Raw genomic sequence first — 24,376 nt, 5'->3', positions numbered from 1 at the left:
TTGAAGAAACTGCTGTCTCCAGGCTATGGCCTGGCTCCACCATTGTGGTCGTTTGGGAAGTGAAACAGCAGATGGAAGACCTCTCTCTCTGCAATTTTGCCCTTCAAATAAATAAGTATATATAAAAAGAATAGGATTGATCTAGCAATGCCTGAATCTGGTTTCACAAGGTGAAGTATGCACATTTGATTTAGAGTAACTCAATCTAAGGGCAGATTATCTGGTTTATGGATGAACAGGTTAAAAAAACAAGAGGTTACATAGTGAAAAAATGTAAATGATTCAGTGAAAACATCTAATTTTTTAGGGCATTAACTGAAACAATACAGTAACCCATAGATGCCACATTGGATGTATTATCAACTACAGGGGAATACTCTTCCCTCTGACCAGTAAAATTTATGGTGAAGGAGAGCTCAGATGGCTTTGGGCCCCAATATTGCCCATTTTAGGCCAAGAATAAGTATAAGAAGGGAAGAGAGAACATGGGAACATATAGCTTCTAACTTGAATCCTATTCTAGTATTTTATTTTTTAAATATTTATTTATTTATTTATTTGCAGGTCAGAGTTATAGAGAGGAGAGGCAGAGAGAGAGAGAGAGAGAGAGAGAGAGAGAGAGGTCTTCCATCCGATGGTTCACTCCCCAATTGGCCGCAACGGCCGGCCGGAGCTATGCCGATCCGAAGCCAGGAGCCAGGAGCCTCCTCCAGATCTCCCACGCGGGTGCAGGGGCCCAAGGACTTGGGCCATCCTCTACTGCTTTCCCAGGCCATAGCAGAGAGCTGGATCAGAAGTGGAGCAGCCGGGTTTGGAACTGGCACCCATATGGGATGCCACTGTGCCGCCCCCTGTTCTAGTATTTTAAAAAGTGAGGATTTATCTAAGAAATAAAAACTATGAGTATCTTTTAAAAGATGACTGAACACTTTACCAGCAGATTTGAATGTTTGATTATTCGTAGTCATTTTATACCTGTGTGGTGTTTAATTGCTTTCCCCCAAACCACATATATTTCAAACTTCACTCAGTGTTTTAAAACCTATTTTGCCTTCGGCTGGCGCCCCGGCTCAATAGGCTAATCCTCCGCCTTGCGGTGCCGGCACACCGGGTTCTAGTCCCAGTCGGGGCACTGGATTCTGTCCCCATTGCCCCCCTTCCAGGCCAGCTCTCTGCTGTGGCCAGGAAGTGCAGTGGAGGATGGCCCAAGTGCTTGGGCCCTGCACCCCATGGGAGACCAGGAGAAGTACCTGGCTCCTGGCTTCGGATCAGCGCGGTGCACCGGCAGCAGCGCGCCAGCCGCAGCGGCCATTGGAGGGTGAACCAACGGCAAAAGGAAAACCTTTCTCTCTGCCTGTCAAAAAAAAAAAAGTAAAAAAGCCTATTTTGCCTGGTTTTACTGTCTTCCTTTTACTGTTGCCCCATTGCCCCTGCAAAGGGAACAGTGCCTGTACTTGGCCTGAGATTCAGTACTACATGATAGAAACCACCCTCTTCTCCTCCTCAACTTACAGATATGAAGGCTCCTAAGGGCATCGCCATCCCATCTTCCAGATGAACAATTAGTAATGTGATTGGCTTCCTGGATATGGAAATAATTTGTTGGTCCTTCTTTACATCATAAAAGATTCTATATTAGGTGAACTTAAAAGCAATTTACAAAAGTTCCTGATAATATATGTATATATACAAACAACATCTTTATTGACAATGGGATAGTAAGAACAAATTGCTTATAGGTAACCAAAATCATTTGAAACACACAACATTAAAACTTTCAACATATTCGCTGGAGTACAAACACGCAGTCAAGTTGAACATTGGGTATAACGAGGACAACTACTGAAACACAAAGGGCCAGATTTCCCAGTAAAATTAACAGTGGAGTTAAGTCCCTTCACGTGAAATTGCAAACTTGAGTTTCTGGAGCCAGTAAATAGCTTCTGTTTAAGTCAGACCCACAAGGAAAAAAGCACGTTCCAGGAGATCTCAAGGAGGCTGTGCAGGGAACAACACCAGAAAAGAAGCAAGAGCAGGAAGAAGTAAAGCTTCAACTCTGTGACAGGGTCGGGAGCAGGGCGGTCATGGTCCTTAATAGGTTAAAAAAAAAAAAAAAAGTGTGGAGAATACAACGATTCTCAACTTCCATGGGCTGATTCTTAGCCCATCATTTTACACACACACACACACACACAGAGGCTTCAGAAAGCTTTTGGGAAATCTGAATTATGAAAATATATTATGCATGGGTTTTGAAAAAAATTTTTGCACCAAAATAAACGTACTTTTAATTCCACTGAGTTTCTGAGGCACTCTTGTATACAAGTGTACACAAACACACACACACAGTCTGATGCTTAACTGCTTCATTTAGGAATAAATGTAGACAGTGAAGGGGGAATTGGGAGTACTTGCTCACATAAGTGGAAGGGGGGCTCCTCATGCTTTCGTGCCAGATCCTTCAGATGCACTGTCTTATTTAATCCTCATGACAACCTTATGAGAAAGGGATGATTTATTTCCATTTTACAAATAAAGAAACTGAGACAGAATAAGCAGCCTCCCAAGGGCACACAATTGCTAACTGGGGGTGGTAGATTTTAAGCTCAACTTTCAAACACCCATGTTGGGCGTTCTTATTTTGTTAGTTTAAATGTGGCCCCCAAATGAATTTTTTTTCACTGAACCATATGGCATATTTAAAACATTTTCACAGCTTCAATTCTCTCCACAATATATTTAGTAACATCCTGAGTTAAGAATATCTTGATGCATTTCCCATCACTTCTATTTTCCTTTCACACAAACTCACATGGTTCTTCTTCTTATTAGTTTATTGTTATTAGTTTATTATTAGTTATTGTTATTAGTTTATTGCTAAGATTTGAGAAGCCACGGGAAGCTCTACTTGGGAGATGCTTTCTGTCACCAAGAGCAGCTGCAGGCGGGCCCCTAAGTCACTGGTTTGTTCCTGAGGTCCAGCCATGTGTTGGCCGGGCTGTCTGTGCCCCTCTCCGTACCCCAGCTGCTCCTGGCTGCTACAACCACTTCCTGAAGTCCCATACAGTGCACAAAAAGCAGCGTTTGTGCAAAATAATAATAATAAACTAATAACAATAATAAATCTTAACAATAAACTAGAGGGACAGGGCTACTGCTATGGAGTAGTAACAACTCAGTGTTCATCTGCATTGCTCTGCTTACCAGTCTGGTACATGGAGGTCACTTCATGGCTTTAGTCCCTAGTGCAGGATTGCTTCACCATCACTACAACCTCTCCAATTCCTCTGACTGCTTTATCTGTCTCTACCTTATTTCTTGACAGACGCTCTAGCACAGGAGCTAGCATTTTCTGTAGAGCGAGATAGTAAATACTTTAGGGACATACAATCTGCTGTTGACTGAATGTCCAAAATCCATACCCTGAAACCCAGTCATTACCTATGTGATGGTCTTTGTAGGTGCAGCCTTTGTGAATGAGATTAGTGTCCTTATAAGATGGGCCCACTTCTACCTAGCGAGGACACAGTGCAAAGGTGCCTTCTATCAACCAGGAAGTAAGCCTTTATCAGACCCCAAATCTGCCAATGCCTTGATCTTGGGACCTCTCAGCTTCCAGAACTATGAGAACTATGTCTTGGCTGTTTATAAGCTACCCAGTTTATATTTTGTTAAAGCAGTCAGAAGATACGATTTCTGTTGCAGCTACTCGATTTTGCCACTGCAAGGAAAGGCAACCAAAGACAACATGTAAATGAGTGTGTGGCTGAGTATCAATAAAATTTTTTTAGAGAAATGGACTGTAGGCCCAAGTTGATTTATAGGTCTGGGCTACAGTTATCTGCTCAAAACTATTAAAGTGGTGAAAGAGTTCCTTTTCCTATATTGTGATGTCAGCCATTATCCTATCCAAACCCTTCAGACCCAAGTCTTCCCTCCCAACTCAATCTCCTTCAATTTTTTTTTTTTTGTTGTTGTTCATTCTACACTCTGTCAAGAGCCCTTTTGTTCTCATTTCTATGATTTCCATCATCGCTGGATTTATATTCCATACATCCGTAATGATAGTGCTCTTCACTATCCCTACTTCTTTTTTTTTTGACAGGCAGAGTGGACAGTGAGGGAGAGAAAGAGAGAAAGGTCTTCCTTTGCCGTTGGTTCACCCTCCAATGGCCGCCGCGGCCGGCGCACCGTGCTGATCCAATGGCAGGAGCCAGGTGCTTATCCTGGTCTCCCACGCGGGTGCAGGGCCCAAGGACTTGGGCCATCCTCCACTGCACTCCCGGGCCACAGCAGAGCTGGCCTGGAAGAGGGGCAACCGGGACAGGATCGGTGCCCCGACCGGGACTAGAACCCGGTGTGCCGGTGCCGCAAGGCGGAGGATTAGCCTAGTGAGCCGCGGCACCGTCTTATCCCTACTTCTTTAAACTATCTCCCTACTTTTCTTCAATCATAAAATTAAGTTCTACTGAGAGGGAACTGTAGGTAACTGGAATAATGTGGAAGGGACAAGAGTATGGACTGATTGATAATTGATCATGAAGGACAGGAGTCAGGAGAGAAGAAAGTAGAAATCTGTATTTTTTTTTATCATTTTACATAATTTTCTTTATATAGACCATATATAGAATAAAAAATGGCATTTACATAGTGTTTGACTATTTATTTGAGCTTTTGCTTTTGTGTTTCCAATCCCACCACTGGTCTTGGTCACCCTTGTAACTTATGCTAATATATCACTGTGATTTCATGCCTTGTCCATCTTTAGAACTCTGGGATAAAGACCAACCAACACATGGATAACAACAATAACAACAGTAGGGTAAACATTAAGGACAGAGAAACTGCTTTTTCAGCTGCTTATCTCAGTGAGTTGCTCAGGACTGTCCTGTGACTATTTTCCATACCTGACAGGAATGCATGAGCTGCTATCTCACAGCTGCTTCAGTCTTTCTTGACTGGAACCTTAAATATAATAACACATTGATCCAATCCACCAGCTTTCCAAACGCTCAATAGCCATGGGGTCTTTTCTCAAAGTGACACAGCACAATTTACAGAACGCTAAATATCGTGGAGAAACGATGCTTCCTGGATACTTGTGGACGTTAGAAAACCAAGGATTTATTCAATGCCAAGGATAAACAAAGAGGGGCTTTATCAACACTTAAGATTCTGACCAACTCTGTATTTCAGGCTAACTCCAGGAAAAAGTGGAAAACGAAGGTAGATTTCTATAGACAGGGACCACAGTATCTCAATCTATAATCAATATAACTCATATGCCCATTAACTCAGAACCTGCTGTAAATACTTTGTTTATATTCATAAAAGTAGATAGCGGCTTTTGGGAGATAGGAAGGAAATCCAAAACAACTTTCAACTCTTAGCTTATTTAGCTTTTTTGGGTAATAGAAATTACGTTCTCTGGAGAAATGATACCACCTGTCTATCTGGATCTCTATTTTGGATTCAAAGATTAATAACTTTGTGAACTCTTCATAATAAGGATCTACTATAAGCTATCAACCTAACCTATTGAATGAGAATTTCCTTTCCAAAGTGAGAAACTACAATAGGGCTCTGATATGACCAGGAGAGGGGAAAACAATTTCACAATTTATAATGCTACCTTCTCTGGGATTGCATGAATTTCCTTGGATAATATTTGAGAGGTTGAAGATTAAAATTTTGAGATCTCTGGACAGAAGTTTTAATAAGCAAATCAATGGACATAAGGACCATCCTGTCTGTGGCTCAAAACTACGTATTATGCGAGTGAAATTAGATGCTTATATAAAATTAGTCCTCAAGTGCATACAATGGCTTTACATCTAAACACTCAGGTACTTAACACAGTTATAAACCCAACTTACATTATTTCACATTCAGGGATGTTTCAGGGTTGTTCTTCAGTGTGAATTCTTTGATGTCTGATGAGGGATGAACTACACTTAAAGCTTTTCCCACATTCATTACATCTAAAGGGCTTCTCTCCAGTATGAGTTCTCTGGTGTTGAATAAGAGCTGATGAGTGAATGAAGGCTTTTCCGCACTCACTACATTTGTAGGGTTTCTTTCCAATATGAATTCTTTGATGTTTAGCAAAATTTGAGCTCCGACTAAAGGTTTTCCCACATTCACTACACTCATAGGGTTTCTCTCCAGTATGAATTCTCTGATGCTGAACAAGATGTGTGCTTTGACTAAAAGTTTTTCCACATTCGCTACATTCATATGGCTTTTCCCCGGTATGAACCCTCTGGTGCTTAGTAAGGGATGAACAGTGGCTAAAGGCTTTCCCACATTCTTGACATTTATAGGGTTTCTCTCCAGTATGAGTTCTTTGATGTTTAATGAGTGCTGATGAATGAATGAACGCTTTATCACATTCATTACACTCATAGGGCTTAACTCCAGTATGAATCAACTGATGTTGCACAAGATGTGTACTTCGGTTAAAACCCTTCCCACATTCGCTGCATTCATAAGGTCTTTCTCCAATGTGAATTCTCTGATGAATTGCAAGGGACGAGCTTTCTGTGAAGGTTTTCTTGCATTCATTGCACTCAAAGAGAATTCTAGTATGAGTTCTCTGATGCTTCGTTAAATTAGCTCTGTGGCTAAAAGATTTCCCACATTCATTGCAGGTATAAGGTTTCTCTCCAGTGTGGACTCTCTGATGTCTAATAAGTACTGAATGGTAAGTGAAGAGTTCACCACAATCATTGCACTTATGAGGCTTTTTCTCTTTAAAAGTTCTCTGCTTTTTCATTAAGTTTGACTTCTGTTTCAATCTTTTATCACGTGTATGAAAGGAACAGGATCCTTTGGGAATTCTGTCTTGAGTGGTGAGAACAGACTTCTGACTGTAGTTCTTCCAGTCAACGTCATGTTCATGATCTGTTTCATCAGGTAATGAACTCATGTGGGTGAACATTTCTCTCAAGTGTCTCTCCTGACTTCCTTGCAGATTCTCTAACAAGCTGTCACATTCAAGAGCTGTTTCCAAGCCATTACTCTTTGTCAGTCTCTCTATTACTGCAACCTTGCAGGAATCTTCTTTGGAAAAATCTTGCACTGAAGTTGAATCCTTGCTCTTGGGTCTTGTCTCCACGTCTGAAAGACATTGGAAATGCAAATTCCCTTCGTTTTCTGTGCTCAACAGAAAGGCAATTCTGTAATAGGTAAAAGTTAATGAAGGTGAAAGGCATGCCTTCACGGAGTAAGTGGATCTGACTCATTAGATGATTTGTAAAGAGAAGCAAATGGAGGGAAACAAATATTCAGTATATGTAGAGAAAATGAGTATACTCCATCCAGGAGAGTCCCAAGAGGGAAAAGACATCCAGAAATATAGGAAAATGCGAGTTATATATGAAGCAATATATCCGTTTATGAGAAGACTGAGTACATCAGGTCAGATGGGAGAAATAACTTTTTATACAACACACATTGCTGCAATACATATCCAGGCAATTATCTCAGTATATAGTTATGACTTCTAAGTTCAGTCTTCTAATCTTGCCACATCCAAATATACAACCCACTGCCAGTTTAATCTTCATGATAATGCTTTTCTACTATGCCCCTCATCAGAAACCTTCTACAATCTCCCAAAGTAATCTCTAAGTAAAAAAGAGTATAAATGAGCATGCACAGTTTGCTTTTGGTGTAGGAAAAAAGGGAAGGGTAGCAAGAGTCTTCAAAAAGTTCATAGAAAATGCATATCATGAAAAAAACCACACAGGGTTTTCAAATCTTGCCACACCAAAATAAACATCTTTTAATTCCATTTTCCACAATGTTTGATGTACCCTGTGTATACAGTATTTGGTTATATTTTCAAAAGCCAAAGGATGCATGAAAAACTAATGAAAATGATTACTTATAGAGAAAATAACAAAACATAAGCAAGAAGGCAGGAATGAGAGCTAAACTTTTCTAAATACCTTTAATATAAATATACTGCAATTTTTATATCTAATAAGCTTTTATAAAGACAAAATAAACTGTGGTTCAAAGGAACAAATATATTAGTGAAATAGAAGAGCAAATTCAGAACTAAATTCAAGTATATATAAGAATTAAGGATAATATGAAGGTGGTATTTCAGTTAGTGAACAAAAGATTTGTCTTTCTAACAAATGATGCCATGACAACTAAACATTTCAAGAAATTAAGTTAGATTTAGTTATATCTCTCTCTTTATTACACCCAAATAAATTCTATTCACCCATTTATCTACTATTTATTGATTGTATTCAATAGTACTCATATCTAATGAGTATACACCATGTGCTACATATACTGTTAGTCCCTGGGGAAAACCACATATAGTTCCTATGCACATGATGGGGAGAGAATTTAATCTAACATTCACAAATACAAAACTATACTTGTTAAAAGTACTGAGAAGTCAAAGGGATATGATGCTATGAAGATAGACTAAGAGGAGGAATATGAGGGAGACACTTCTCTGAAGGAAGTACATCACTGAGCTGAACCAAAGGAGTTGGAGCTGGGGTTTAGGATGAATGTTTGAATTAATAGGTACACAAGTGGGCTGGTGCTGTGGTGTAGCGGGTAAAGCTGATCCCTGCAGTGCCGGCATCCCATATGGGTGCTGGTTCGAGTCCCGGCTGCTCCACTTCCAATCCAGGTCTTGCTATGGCCTGGGAAAGCAGTAGAAGATGGCCCAACTCTTTGGGCCCCTGAACCCATGTGGGAGACTCAGAAGAAGCTCCTGTCCTCTGGCCATTGTGACCATCTGGGGAGTGAAGCAGCGGATGGAAGACCTCTCTCTGCCTCTGCCTCTCTGTAACTCTGCCTTTCAAATAAACAAAATAAATCTTTAAATAAAAAAAAAAATAGGTACACAAGCACTGATGTGAGTGTTGCAGGTAGAGGGAAAGAAATGTAGGAAAGTCCTGTGGGGAGGGGGCAGTCAGGAAAAGCACAGTGCAAAGATGGGCTCTGCAACCAGAACATATGAATCTGAATCCCAGCTCTGCCTTGTATGGGGGCAGCAGGGACATAAGCGTTTGAGCCATCACCTGCTGCCACCCCTCTAGCAGGAAGTTGGGATCAGGAGCACAGCCAGGATCTGAATCCAGACTCTCTGATATGGGAGTCTTAACCACTAGGCCAATGGCTGTCCTTGTACCTAATCTTTGATCAACTACCTCCTATTCAGTTTGGGAGTCTTATAGCAGAACAGTCATAATTATATCTGAGAAGGATTATAAATATAAAACACTTCTCCCTTTTCCAACTATCTAGGTAATACTGGATTTTCTTCATACACTTGAAATAGAACAGCATATCACAGGTGCTGGCACTGTGGCACAATGGGTTAGGATGCAGCCTGGAATGCCAGCATATCATATCTGAGTGCTGGTTAGGATCCCAGTTGCTCGGCTTCCAATCCAGCTCCTGGCTAATGTGCCTGGGAAAGCAGTGGAGGATGGTTCAAGTACTTGGGCCCCTGACACCCAAGTGGGAAACTTCCAGCTTCTAGTTTCAGCCTGGACTAGCTACAGCCATTGTGACCATCTGTGCAGTTAAAGCAGCAGATGGAAGATCTCCCTCTCCCTCTCCTCCTTCAAATAAATAAATCTTTAAAAAACAAACAAAAAACAACCCCAACATATCACAAAAAACTGTATTCAGAAGCAACTATGAGAATAATTATCTTCAATGAAGCCATATTTTGGAGAGATTTGCAGAAATGTGAAAAAATAAAAATCCTGTATGGGTGTTGGTTTGAGTCCTGGCCACTCCACTTCTGATCCAGCTCCCTGCTAATGAGCCTGTGAAAGCAGCAGAGGATGGCCCAAGTCCTTGGGCCTCTGTACTCACATGGGAGACCCAGAAGAAGCTCCAGGCTCCTGGCTTTGGCCTGACCCAGCCCCGGTCATTATGGACATTTGGGAAGTAAACTAGCAGATGTAAGACCTCTCTCTTTCTCTATAACTCTGCCTTCCAATAAAATAAATCTTTAAAAAAAAAAGTCAAGAAAACTACAAAAACCCACCACTTTTTTAGGTAACATATTTTTTGTTCATGAAATCTTCATAAAAATTGTAATGCAGTAGAGGGTAATGAGTTTATAATTATTTTAAAATTAATAGATTATTTTTGCTCAGTCTTAATTTTTTTAATATTTCCTCCTTTTTTGATTTATTTATTTACTTGAGAGGCATAGCTACAGACAGAGAGAGGGAGAGACAAAGAGAGCGAGTTACCTTCCATTCACTGGTTCACTCCCCAAATATCTGCAATGGCTGGAGCTGGGCCAGGCTGAAGCCAGGAGCCAGAAGTTACATCCTCGTCACCCACGTGGGTGCAGGGGCCCAAGCAGTTGGGCCACCTTCCATTGCTTTCCCGGGCCATAGCACAGAGCTGGACTGGAAGTGGAGCAGCCAGGACTAGACCGGTGGCCATATGAGATGCAGGCGCCGTAGGTGGATGCTTAACTTACTATGCCACAAAACTGGCCCTTCAGTTATAATTTCTAATGTGGTAAATATTGGTAGATATCACCTGTATGGACAAAAGCTCTTTACAATAATTTTTAGTTACACTAGGTCTTTGGATGCGAAACCATTCAAGAACTGCAATGACATAGCCCAGAGAAGGAGGGAAAACAGGTGAGATAAAAATGTCGAAGTGAGGCCGGCGCTGTGGCTCACTAGGCTAATCCTCCACCTGTGGCATTGGCACCCTGGGTTCCAGTCCTGGTTGGGGTGCTGGGTACTAGTAACGGTTGCTCCTCTTCCAGTCTAGCTCTCTGCTGTGGCCTGGGAGGGCAGTGGAGGATGGCCCAAGTGCTTGGGTCCCTGCACCCGCATGGGAGACCAGGAGGAAGCACCTGGCTCCTGGCTTTGGATTGGCGCAGCGCTGGCGTGGCGGCCATTAGGGGAGTGAACCAACAGAAGGAAGACCTTTCTTTCTGTCTCTCTCACTGTCTAACTCTGCCTGTCAAAATAAATAAATAAATAAATAAATTTTTTAAAGATTTTTTTTCCTATTTTTTATTTTCAATTTTTTTTATTTTTTGACAGGCAGAGTGGACAGTGAGAGAGAGACAGAGAGAAAGGTCCTCCTTTGCTGCTGGTTCACCCTCCAATGGCTGTTGTGGCTGGCGTACTGCGGCTGGCGCATCATGCTGATCCTATGGCAGGAGCCAGGTGCCTATCCTGGTCTCCCATGGGGTGCAGGGCCCAAGCACTTGAGCCATCCTCCACTGCATTCCCGGGCCACAGCAGAGAGCTGGCCTGGAAGAGGGGCAACCGGGACAGAATCCGGCGCCCCGACCAGGGCTAGAACCCGGTGTGCCAGCGCCACAAGGTGGAGGATTAGCCTATTGATCCGCGGCGCCGGCCAATAAATAAAAAATTTGAAAAAATGTCAAAGTGAGTAAAAGCCAGAGTTTTACAAGATTTTGTCAGCCTCAAGGATTTTGGTCATTAGGCCAACGGGTGTGGGAATCCCTGAAGTATTTGGAGCAAAGGGAGAACTTGATTGGACTTGATTTTGCAAACATCACTCTCAGTACCAGGTAGAGAGTGGAGTGCATGGGCAAAGGCAGAGCTGGGAGATCCATCATAACCGTTCAGGCAAACAGCAGGCCTGTGGGTGTTAACAGTGCGTGAGTGTTCGCTCATTACATTAAATGTAAGTAAGTAAATGTGTTCATGCATAAAGGAGAGGAGGGAATGTAAAAACTGTCCACAGAGTTCTGGCATGTACAATCTGATAAGGCAGGGAGTGTCAGTGAGACAACTACTGGAAAAGCATCCTGTTTGCATGGGGAATTTGGGCATATTTCAGGCATTCAGTTTTAAGTACGTTTTATTGAGATGTCTTTGACATAAGCAAATAAAGACATCAAATAGTTATACTCTGCTGGTGTTCAGAACAGGCTCTGAGGAGAGGCCTAGGATGGAAATAGCAATTTGGGACTCATCTGGATAGATGACAGTGGGTTGTGGGAATGATGAGATGACTAAGGGGAAGGCAGAAGCTACAGGTAGACGACCTGTTGGCCAAGTCTGACTGCTTTGTTTCGTTTGGCCCATACTGTTTATGCAAATTAAAAGCAATTAGTTGCCAACATTTAAAAATAGGGAGATTTTACAAAGTAATCTAAATTTTGATGTCTCTTGAAAATTACCATAGAAGGATACTCCATGTCAACAACCAGTGAGGGCAAGACTTGGCAACAATCACCTGCTACCTACTTTTCTAAATAAAGCTTTATTGGAACATAGTCATACCCATTTATTTGTATACATTGTTGAAGCTGCTTTCACATGACCAGGGTGGGTTGAATGGTTGTGAAGACCACATGTGCCACAAAATTCACTGTTTGCCATCATCCAGCCCTTTATAGCAAAGTCTGCCTGCCCTTGAGCGACAGAGAGTTGAGTGAAGGCTTTTCCTTTCAGGTGCATGTGTTCTAGCTTCCAGCACCCACCCAGCTCGCTTCACTTAGTAATAGTACGTGACAGCCATCTAAGCACTCTAGTTTATGGCTCTTTATGCAGAGGAGAGGAAACTAAAATCAGAGTCTGAACAATTCAAACATTTAACTGCTCTAGAAAGAGGGCCAAGAGGATGCTCCCAGAGGAGTAGGAGGTGACTCCGAATGGATGAAGGATTTCAAGGAAAACTCAAAGGACAAATATACCAGAAAACAGAGGAAAATGTTTATATAATTTGGGGATGAGAAAGGACATCTTAGTTGGTACCCAAAAGACAAGTGCCAAAATGCATAGTGGAACTGAAAGGCAAAATTTAGAAAAGAACATTTGTAACGTAAGAAAGGGAAGATACCTCCTGTGCTTCTTACAGATCATTAAGAAATTCTACAGAAAAGGGTGGTGGGTAGGCAATACAAAACTGACAGGACCACAGGAGAAACTGGCATAGCTACACTCACAGGGAAAGACCTTAAAACTTTCTCAGTATTCAAAAGAACAAGATTTAAAAATAATAATAATACTCAAGATGGACTTTCAGTAAGAGATACAGACACTATTTAGCATAGTAATTGAAATAGTAATGGTAGCAGGGCATAGATAGGTAAATATGCCAAGACAGCCTAGACAGACATCCAAGCATATAGAGAAACTGGGTTTCCCAAAGAATTATTATTACAAATCAGTAACAAAAGATTATGTAATAAGTGATGCTAGATTGTTGGCATAAGCATGTCAAAAGATAAAATCAGTTCCCTATTTCATACCATATACAAAAATACACACCTGAAAAACAAAATTCAAAAAACTTAAATACAGATTATCTTTCTGAAATTAGGATAAGAAAAAATTCATAGAAAGCAAATGAGTAATTAAAAATAAATAAATAAATAAATAAATAAATAAATGTGGTATTAAAATATAGAATTCTATATGCTAACATCATAAAATCAAATCAGCTAAAGATCAGAGGGGTCAATATTTTATGACTTATTTGTAATGCTACCTCTGCCATGTACTAACAGAAAGGATGTCAATCAATCTCATATGATAACCTAAAGAACTCCAACAGATCAAGAGAAAGATGTAAATAGCTCAATTTTTAAAAAGGAGCAAAGTATCAGGTGATTCACAAAAGAGATACCTGAATAACCAATAAATATGAAATTCTCAAACTCACTATATTTATCACAGAAATGCAATTTAAAAAACATGAAATTGGGGCCGGCACTGTGGTATAGAGGGTAAAACTGCTGCCTGCAGTGCTGGCATCCCCTATGGGTGCTGGTTCAAGCCCTGGCTGCTCCACTTCCGATCCAGCTCTCTGCTATGGCCTGGGAAAGCAGTAGAAGGTGGCCCAAGTCCTTGGGCCCCTGCACCCATGTGGGAGACCCGGAAGAAACTTCTGGCTCCTGGCTTCTGATTACTGCAGCTCTGCCCCGTTGCGGCCAAATACAGATGGAAGACCTTTCTCTCTTTCCTTCTCACTGTCTGTAACTCTACCTCTCAAGTAAATAAATAAATAAATATATATATATAAATATGAAATAGCATTTTACACCAGTCAGACTGATGAAATTAACAAGTCTGAAAACATTAACTGTTGGCCAGGATGGCAATAGGAGCTTTGCATCCTAATAAAGCTAAACCTGTGACACATTAAGTCTCAGTAATTCCTCTTCTAGTTACCCATCCTAAACCAACTCTGAACATGAATATATAAGGAGCCAATAAATGGATGATCATTGCAACTCTGCTACTAATAGCAAATAAATAAAAATAAACTGCTGAGTTTATTTATATCGTGGACTTACTCCATAACAGTTAAAATAAACAAATATGATTCTTATGTGTTAAAACATAGCTTAATACAAAAAGACAATATGAAGTTAAAAAAGATAACAGAAGGAAAAAATAACAAAATATATATATTGTTTTATGTACACACATATCTGTATATGTGTGTATACATACATATGCATGCAAACAGGGAAGTGATTCATATCAATTTCAAGATATAGTGTTATTTCTAGTAGAGGAAGAGAAAGGGTTTTAACTGAGTCTGTAATATTTTTTATCTCTTAAGTAAAAAATATCACACACTCATAAGAATGGCTCAAGTGAAGACAGACAGTTAGGTGTTGATAAACATGTGGAACAAACAGAACTGACAAATTGTGCTGGTGGGTAACTAGAATGATGATGTTGCAAACCTCTTTTGGTGTTACCTACTAAAAATGAACACACAGCTACCTCATCGCTTAATAATTCTAATTGTATATATCCAATAGGACTGCATGTACGTGTTCAACAAGACATGTAAAGAATGTACATAGCAGCAACGTTAGCCCCAAACTGGAAACTATTCAAATTCCTACCTTCAGGAGAATGGATAAACAGTATACGGACATAATAGAAGCATCTACAACAATGAGAATGAGGGAAATACAATGATATGCACAAGCTAATGTTCTGCAAAGGAAGCCGGACACCAGAATATATACAATATGGTTTCATTTATGTGAAGCTCAAGAGCAGTCAAAATTAGTCTGTGGTGTAACCAGTTAGGATCAGGTTACCCTTGGGAGAAGAGAGGTGATGCAAGGAGGGGCCTGGAGGGGTGCTGCCGAGTTGTTTTCCTGACCTGGCCACTGGGTACGTGGATGTGTTTAGTTTGTGAAAATTAGGACTGTACAGGTAAGATGCAGTTATAATGCTTTTATGTATTTTATATTGCGAAGAAAGAGGCAAATGAGGCAAAATATTACCATGTATTTAATCTTGGTGATGGGTACACACGTATTACTTTCTTTTCTGAACTTCTGTATGTATTTGAAATGATTTAGAATTTAAAAGATTTAAAAAATAAAGGCATGTTACACTCCTAATATTCTTTCTTGGGCAGTGAAAATGCCATTTCTTCACTGTGCTGCTGGGCTGTCATGTCTGAAGACGCCCATCGCCAACTCACCCGGATAGCTGCTACTGGGCACTTTTCTCTCAAGCTTCAATGGCTCTTTTCCATTCTCCAAATCGTAGCTCTCAGGTTTGGAAATGGGAAGCCCTATTCATAAAAATAAAAGAAAAGGAAAGAACGAAGAAATGGGTCTTAGCTACTTGTGGTATGCATAAAGATCTACAGCATGGTTTCCACCCCCTGATCTACAAAGAAGACAAGTTATTACACAAAGATCTGCAGTAAATGGACGGGTAAGAAGTAGCTAAATGGATTTGTACAGATGAATGGTTCACCAGTCCAAATATGAGAATGTCTTTTAATTGTGTCAGGAAATTGCAGAGACATATTACATATTAGTTCTAATCTTAGGAAAGAAAATGGAAAAAGTAGGACCTCCTGGCAGCAGGACAAAATTGTGACTGCAGTCATTAGAAGTTTTGTCTGGCTTTTCCTTCCCTCCTTCTTCAGGTAAGAGTGATGGAATTTGTTATGTGAGGTATGGGAGGGGTTTATCCCCATACAAACATATGCATACACGTTTGCATACACACACACACACACACACAGGCAAAGGATCCAGAAGAGGCCAGAGAGTCCCTGGCTTTTCCGGCACCAGTGCTGGGCTTGTGACCCTATTTGCAGGCGTTTTTCTGTTTTCAGTGAGCTCTCTAACAGGAAGAATACCATAGCCCTGGGGCTGCCTATGGCCATCTCTGCCATGTGGGGAGATGTAAGAATAAAGCTGAGTGAAGCCCAGCCGACTACCTGAAAATAAACAGGAGAAACCCTAATGAGACATTCGATTCCTTGAACCAGGATGTGGATTTTGTTTCTGTCACTTGAATTCCAACTCAGAGCAAGGACACACATTTTACCAAGAACCTAAAGCAGAAACAGATTTTTCTCAACGTTCCAAAGAATGGACACTTTGTTAAGCTGTTTTTACTTTTATAAAGTGAGGACATCCCCCTGAGCCGGGTTCAAGTCAGAGAGCGAGTCTGTGCTTACACAGCGAGACCAGGTTCCTGTAGTTCTCCAGCATCACCGCCCTGTGTGTGGGGTCCAGCTTCCCCCACTCTTCCGGCGTGAAGTCCATGGCCACGTCCTTGAATGTCACTGTTGTCTGGGACACAAAACACATTTTCAGTCACTTTCATGTGACAGCCTCTTTGTCATCCCCCACTTTCTGCTGGCCATGGAATAAAGACACTCAACAAGGAAAGAAGCTGTGACAAATGACAGGCTTCTTAATAGTATTAAGATTACAAATCTACGGGCTGGCGCTGTGGCACAGTGGGTTAAAGCCCCAGCCTGCAGCCCCAGCATCCCATATGGGTGCTGGTTCAAGTACCGACTGCTCCACTTCCGATCGCGCTCTCTGCTGGGAAAGCAGTAGAAGATGGCCCAAGTCCTTCGGCCCCTGCACCCACATGGGAGACCTGGAAGAAGCTCCTGGCTCCTGATTAGTGCAGCTCCGGCTGTTGCAGCCATTTGGGGAGTGAACAGTGAACCAGCAGATGGAAGACCTCTCTCTGTGTCTCTCCTTCTCTCTGTAACTCCGTCTTTCAAATAAGTAAAAATAAATCTTTATTTTTTAAAAAAATTACAAGTCTAAAGTCACTGTGCTAGATTCAATTAGAGCCAAAAGAAATAAGACCATGGTTTTTCCACTGAAAGACTACATTGTTTTTTCCTGGAGAATAAAGTATTAAAACAGGAATCAGGAGTGCACATTCCACCTAACAGTTGTGCTGCTGCACTCCCTGTCAGAGTGCCTCCGTGCAAGTCCTGGCTCTGTCCCCAGTTCTAGCTCCCTGTTAATGCACACCCAGGGAGGCAGCAGATGACAGCTCAGGTGGTTGGATCCCTGCCACCCATGCTGGAGACCTGGACTGGGCTCTTGGCTTAGGCCTGGTTCAGTCCCGGCCACTGCAGGTACCCAGAGGGTAAACCACTGGATGGGAGTTCTCAGTCTCTCCAACAAAAGTAAGGAAAACCAAAACAAAAACCGAACAACCAAGAAAACCCCACCACAATGTAGTTTGGTAAAGTAAACGGAAGATAAGCAGAGGGGGGAATAAGGCATGTTTGCATGATTCCTGTGAATCCTCAATGAAAGACAGAAGATGAATTCTAAGGCAACCAGAGGGGAACTTGTAATGTGGAACTTGTGAATGGAGACATCAAGGAAGGAAGAGACTGGCAACAAGCACCAAATTCTGTGAAGCAGAGAATTCAAGGAAAAAACAGTAAACTGGAAAACGACTGCAATAAAATCGGGGCAAAACTAGAAGTCAGACATGTTTATGTATCAAATATTGTGAGGCTGCATTTCTCTAAGAGAAAAATTATAAAACTATATAGAGTTAAGATGCGTATCAGTATCAAGCATTCCACTTTAAGTAAAGCCATAAAGCATGGGAGTATTATTCCAAGGTTGGTGGAATAAATATATACCAAAAGTTATAACTGGAGAGGAAACACCTTCTAGTTAAACGTTCATGAAGCATTTGCAAAAAGTAATAATGTAAATTTCAATAAACTCCAAAACAGAACTAGAACAATGATCGATAACTAAAAAAACAAAAATGAAATATAAATAATGAAACAAAAACACAGCAACTAGCGTCAGATGGCTAAAACTATACTGAGTGAATTTCAGAGCTTTAAACACTCCCATTTATTGACGAATTGCATGAACAAATAAGCTAAGCATACAAATTGAATTAGAAAAAGAACAACAAACTAAGGAAACAGAGAAAGCAGAAATTTCAAAAACAGAAAAATAAGACAGCTGGGAATTCTGAATAAGGTCCGCAGGTCATAGTATCATACCAATGTTAATGTCTTGATTTTGGAAAAAGAATAATATAAAATAAAATGTTAACTTTTGAAAATCTGGATGAGTTTAAAAGAAATCTTTGTACTATTTGCAGCATTTCTTTTGCCTAAAATTATTTCAGAGTAAAGTTTACAGTGGCAGCGGCCCAAGCACCATCAGCAGGAAGCTGGTCTGGAAGTGGAGCAGCCGACTCAAACTAGCACTCTGAGACGTGATGCTCACGCCAAAAGTGGAACCTTAACCCACTGTGTCATATTGTTAGTCCCAAAAATTCTTAATATTGGCTATTCTGGCCCTTTGTGGGGAAGGGCAACAACTAAAAGTCGTAGACACACTACCTCAGCATTCTTTTTTTTTTTTTTTTTTTTTTGACAGGCAGAGTGGATAGTGAGAGAGAGAGACAGAGAGAAAGGTTTTCCTTTTGCCGTTGGTTCACTCTCCAATGGCCGCTGCGGCTGGCGCGCTGTGGCCAGCGCACCACGCTGATCCAAAGGCAAGAGCCAGGTACTTATCCTGGTCTCCCATAGGGTGCAGGGCCCAAGCACTTGAGCCATCCTCCACTGCACTCCCGGGCCACAGCAGAGAGCTGGCCTGGAAGAGGGGCAACCAGGACAGAATCCGGCGCTCCGACCGGGACTAGAACCTGGTGTGCCGGCGCCGCTAGGCGGAGGATTAGCCTGTTGAGCCATGGTGCCAGCTCAGCATTCTTTATCTTGGAGGGCTGAATTCTAATTGTGACCATTGGATTCTCATAGGCCTTCCTTTTAACTATCTGGACACTTGTTTTTACAATCACATCAGCATTTAAGGTGCTTTCCTAAATTCCTTCAAAGGCATATGTATATTGTTTCCCCATAAACAAGTTTTAAGTGACATGTACCACATTATCTGCAAAATAGTTTCCCACATGACCAAACGGAAATTAGCACAGCAGGTAGAAAGAGGAAAATACTGCTTATTTGTCTGCCAAACAACAATAAATATGGATGGAGAAGAAAGATACTATGGGGGGGCCGGTGCTGTGGCATAGTGGATAAAGTTGCCGCCTGCAGTGCCAGCATCCCATATGGGCACCAGTTCAAGACCCGGATGTTCCACTTCTGATCCAGCTCTCTGCTATGGCCTGGGAGGGCAATAGAAGATGGCCCAAGTCCTTGGGCCCCTGCACCCGCGTGGGAGATCCGGAAGAAGCTCCTGGCTCCGGATCGGCGCAGCTCTGGCCATTACGGCCAATTGGGGAGTGAACCAGCAGATGGAAGACCTCCCTCTCTCTCTCTGTCTCTCTCTTTCCCTCTCTCTCTCTCTCTTTGCCTCTTCTTCTCTCTCTGTGTAACTCTGGCATTCAAGTAAATAAATAAATCTTAAAAAAAAAAAAAAAAGAAAGGTACTATGGATAAGTAGGAGGCATCTTCTACTGAGCCCTTTGTAATCTCTTAGAACTTGGCTCTCTAAAACAGCTCTAGTGGACAAAGAAACTCTGTACCACAAAGGAATGCACCTTACTTTGAGAAGAAAGGTGGGATTTCCGCAGTCAGCGCTCACACTCACCTGGGATCTGGCTGTGAGGCGCAGAGCTGCCACTTCGCCTTCTTCTGCACTCTTTTCTTGGGAAAGGGGAGACTCCTGGAACGACAGAGCTAAGGGCAAGGAAGCAGTAATGATGGGGCCTCAGCCGCTCATGTCCTCAGAACTGCAAGTCTAAAAATGCTGCTTCCACACAAACTGTGCTCCCTGCAAACACTGAGACTGAGGGGAGCCCAAGTCAACCCACTGCCTCGCAAGACCATGGAAAGTGTCTGTGAATGTTGCCACTCGGGGTTTATATCTGAACACATTCTGGAAGGTGGCACTCTCTGATCCAGAAATTAGAATACATCAGTTCCTTTTGTTGGAGAAGCAGGCTCCATGGCCCTCAAAAATTATTCCTCATGCTTATTTAAAATGTAGACTGCTGGAGCCAGCACTGTGGCGTAGCAGGTAAAGCCACTGCCTGCAGTGTTGGCATCCCAGTTTGACACCAGTTCAAGTCCTGGGTGCTCCACTTCCAATCCAGCTCTCTGCTATGGCCTGGGAAAGCAGTGGAGGATGGCCCAAGTCCTTGGGCCCCTGCACCCGCATGGGAAACCTGGAGGAAGTTCCTGGCTCCTGGCTTCAGATTGGCTCAGCTCTATTGTTGCAGCCACTTGGGAGGTGATCCAGCAGATGGAAGACTCTCTCTCTCTCTCTCTGTAACTCTGCCTTTCAAATAAATAAATCTTAAAAAAATAAATAAAATGTAGGCTGCCGAACCCCACCTCAAATTAACTTTCACTGGTTGAGTCCAGGGTGCAATCTAGACGTTTCTCAAGTATGAGAGAAGAAAGAGAAATCCCACACCAAACTTCAAGTGACCATTGGTCTAGCAAACTGGAAGAGAAATCCCACACCAAACTTCAAGTGACCATTGGTCTAGCAAACTGGAAGTCTCTGACCAACTTCCATGTCTGTTTTCTTGTATGTTCAATGACAAAATTCGCTTTTCTTGTACGTCCAATGACAAAATTCACTGTATTGAAATCATAGGGTAATTGTACGGATAAAGCGGGTAGCAGGTGTGGGGTCCTGTTTTTTGCCAAGTGCAAACCTGAATTCTTAGACCACCGGATGGAGACCGCTGGGACAATAATTTGGGAGGAAAAACGTGAGAAAAAGTAATTGGGGACACTATGCTCACGCCTCTGGAGCTTAGCATTTTGCTGTTTTTGGTGGTTCTGAAGGGTCTACCTGCACCCTGCAGGGCTGTGGCTCCAACCCAAGCCCTGCATACTCCAAAGAGCCCATGCATCCCCAAGGCGATGGCGACAGCCAAGCAGGGATCTCCCCCGAGGCAACCGTTTTCCCTTCCAGAGTAGAATCCCGCCCTTCCACACGTTCACCTCGGCAGCAATCCTACCTCTTCTCTCCGGCATTTCGGCCAAACCTGTGTCCATGACCACAGCCTCCTCCATGCGCCGAAGATGCTGGGCTTCTCCCCAGCTCAGGACTCTGCGTGCAGAACAGCCAGAAGCCCTCGGGGGTCTCGCGGTCGTCCTTGCTGCCTTGCCGCGGGGGGATCTGCAGAAAGGCCACGGTCAGGTCTGGACGGCGTCTGGCTCACGGTGGAGCTTGCCTCAGTCCCACCGAGCGGGAGCCTGGAAACCCGGGGGCGGCACCCTGAGGCTGGGTCCCTGCCCGTCCCTACCCTCGCAGCTGTCCTGGGGCTGGGGGTGGGGGCCCGAGATGATGCGGGGGCCGTCCCCGGGGCACAAGCAGCGTGGACAAGTCCCCCTCCGCTCCGTGCGCTGGCCCCAGACCCGCGCCCGCCCCGCCCGTCGCGCACCCCGGTGTCCCAGAGGGGAGGGCTTCCAGCTCGCGGTCAGTCCCCCCAGCCCCCTTGCACAAACGCAGACTCCGGCTCGGACTCCTCAAGGAACGATCCCCGGGCCCACCACCCAGCCCGCACACCCAACTCACCTCCCATCCCGGGCCTGACAAAGGCTACGAACTTCTTGGGCCAGCTCGGAGTCGCGCATGCGTAAGAAGTAGCGGAGCGAGGCTGGCGGGCCTTTTCCCGCTCGGAACTACAGTTCCCAGCAGCCCCCGCGCCCCGCCAGCCCGTTTCTCCGCAGGTGGGAGCGCGCGTGGCGCGGTTGGGAGACTCCGAGGTTCCAGCAGGATCCTTCCCTCTCGCGAGAGTTTTTGGCGCGGTGTCTTGCGTGTAACTGAGTGGGGGAGGAAGCGAACACCAGAGATGTGAGGCCGTGGTTGGGCTTTGTCTACTCGTGTGCTCATAGCGCGGCACTTAGGACTGCTGAGTTCAAACCAGGTTAATGTGCTGTTGGAGTATTTGGCTTTTATCCGTGCCTGTGCCCTCCTCAGACTCATCCTTTGCCTTCAAACAACGTGAACGGTTGTATGTTCTTAGGAACAGGGTCTTGGTTGCAGACTCCGTCCGAGGTTCTTGCATCCGTAGGCTACCTGTAATACTTAACATTCACCTGTGTGAGATGAGCTGGGAAAATTGAACCATTAAAATATAAATGTTCAAGCAATAGCCTCTTTGGAGGCATAACAATTAGTTTCAATCGATCAGAAACGTTTGTTCTTGCTAGGGATGTACTCTGATTCAACACCCTCAAACTCAGCATGTCTAAACTGTCATCCCTTCTCGGGGAATGATACTGCTGCCCACACCGGTGCACAACCCAGAACCGGAATATTCTCCTCTTCTCCCTCACTGGCTATTTTTTTTTTTTAAAACACCAAGTCCTATTTATTATATGACTTAAATAGGCCTCCAATTTGTCCACCTCTGTTTCCACTAGCGTTCCCTTGGTTGGGGGCCCCACCATTTCTTTAGGAATACAAACATAAGCTTCCTAAATGGATTCCTTAAGTCAAGTGTTCTCTCCCACCCATCTGTTCTCCATTCCTTTTGGGTAGTGACCATTGTAAAGTCAGAATGTGATGGCGCTTGACTGCTGAAAACCCTTCAATGACTCAAAAATTTCGAGGAAAGATGGTTTCCAGATCCCACAAGAGAGGGCGTGTGACTTGCATTTCACAAGTCTCCTGGGAAGTCACGTCCTTACGTGGTCCCTTCCCCTTCAGTGTGGTTGGGATGCGATGCGCTTCCAACCAGTGGAATACAGCAAAAGCTGACAGAGTCTAATGCTTGTCTTGCTAGGAGACTCTTCTCTTCCTGGCTTTGATGCAGCTGTGTGCTGATGTTGAGGAGGTCCACATGACAAGGAACTGGGGATGGTCTCCAGCTAAGGTGCAGCAAGAACCCAAAACCCTCAGTTCCAGAGACTGCAGGGTCTTGAACCCTTTCTCCAGCCCACGTGGTTGAAGTAGAGCATTCTTTTTCTCTTCCCATGAGAACCCAGTCCTGCCTGACACCTTGATACAGCAAGCTGCAGAGGCCCCGGGGGGCCATGCCCAGACTCTCACCCACAGAAACTCTGAGATACTAAGTGTGCTCTTATTGCTATGTGTGGTATTATTATGCAGAAAAACAGAAATAGCACAGGCATTCTAACATAAGCTGCTGTCTTTTTTTCCCAAAACGGTAGCCACAATGGAAGATTCCTAGATGCCACAGGGGTTTTGTGGGGAGGTGCTAGAGGCAGTAAGGGTGCATTTTAGGGTTTTATTGTGCTGCTTCCTGTCTACTTCCCACATTACTCTGGGTAAATCTTTGCCCACTTTTCACTATTGCAAGGGATAGTTTGGAGCTGGGCTGGGAGAGAGGTGGATATCAACAGATATAAGCAGACCCACCTCAAAGGGTTTTATTTACATTCCTCTGAACACACACACACACACACACAAATACACTGTGACAGATGATTACTGTACAAAGAGGTGGAAATAGGTTTTCTGAGGGCCAGGATCCCCTGGTTGAAAGAAAATGGTAGACAGAGCTCGGTCTCACCCAGTTGGAAAACCACAGACTCCCTGCTTTAGGATGCTCATAATACAGCTTCCTGGCCATACTGACCCTGCGAGGCAGCAGGGTGATGGCTCAAGTAATTGGGTTCCTGCCTCCCACATGGGAGACCTGGATTGTGTTCCCTGCTGCTGGCTTCCCTCCCACCCCCCCTCCCTTGGGTTTTGCAAGCATTTGAGGAGTGAGTCAGCATTTAAAATCTCTCTCTTAAATCAATAAATGAGTCATTTTAAACATAAAGAAAAGTAATGGGGCCGGCACTGTGGCATAGTGGGTAAAGCGCCGCCTGCAGTGCCGACATCCCTTATGGGTGCCGGTTCAAGTCCCAGCTGCTCCATTTTTGATGCAGTTCTCTGCTATGGCCTGGGAAAGCAGTAGAAGATGGCCCAAGTCTTTGGGCTCCTGCACCTGCGTGGGAGACCCAGAAGAAGCTCCTGGCTCCTGACTTCGGATCAGCACAGCTCCGGCCATTGCAGCCAATTGTGGAGTGAACCAGCGGATAGAAGACCTCTCTCTCTCTCTCTCTGCCTCTCCTTCTCTCTCTGTGTAACTGACTTTCAAATAAATAAATAAAATCTTTTTTAAAAAATAAGAAAAGTTAAGGACCTTACATTGATAAT

At 43.4% G+C, this 24,376-nt stretch overlaps 1 protein-coding gene across 5 annotated transcripts in view; it reads right to left on the bottom strand.

Annotated features, from left to right (window-relative positions):
• ZNF286A (zinc finger protein 286A) overlaps window positions 1-21,845 on the bottom strand; it is a 56,488-nt gene extending 34,643 nt beyond the window's left edge. For 2 of the 5 annotated variants that reach the window (XM_062175710.1, XM_062175711.1), the window contains exons 1-5: window positions 21,779-21,845; window positions 21,219-21,379; window positions 19,835-19,923; window positions 16,453-16,567; window positions 15,457-15,549 (exon numbers count right to left, since the gene is read on the bottom strand). In XM_062175710.1, the coding sequence (XP_062031694.1) occupies window positions 15,457-15,549; window positions 16,453-16,567; window positions 19,835-19,923; window positions 21,219-21,379; window positions 21,779-21,837 (517 nt within the window). In that variant the 5' untranslated portion in view covers window positions 21,838-21,845. Of the gene's footprint in view, window positions 1-1,699; window positions 7,120-15,456; window positions 15,550-16,452; window positions 16,568-19,834; window positions 19,924-21,218; window positions 21,380-21,778 lie in introns of those variants that run through there. The other 3 variants (XM_062175716.1, XM_062175715.1, XM_062175712.1) reach the window with 3 other exon arrangements.
• Window positions 21,846-24,376: the final 2,531 nt, after the last annotated feature.

The sequence above is a fragment of the Lepus europaeus genome, chromosome 18, assembly GCF_033115175.1.
Source record: "Lepus europaeus isolate LE1 chromosome 18, mLepTim1.pri, whole genome shotgun sequence".
Lineage (NCBI taxonomy): Eukaryota > Metazoa > Chordata > Mammalia > Lagomorpha > Leporidae > Lepus > Lepus europaeus.
The sequence above is the reverse complement of the archived record's forward strand: the minus strand, read 5'-3'. Positions and strand labels throughout refer to the sequence as shown.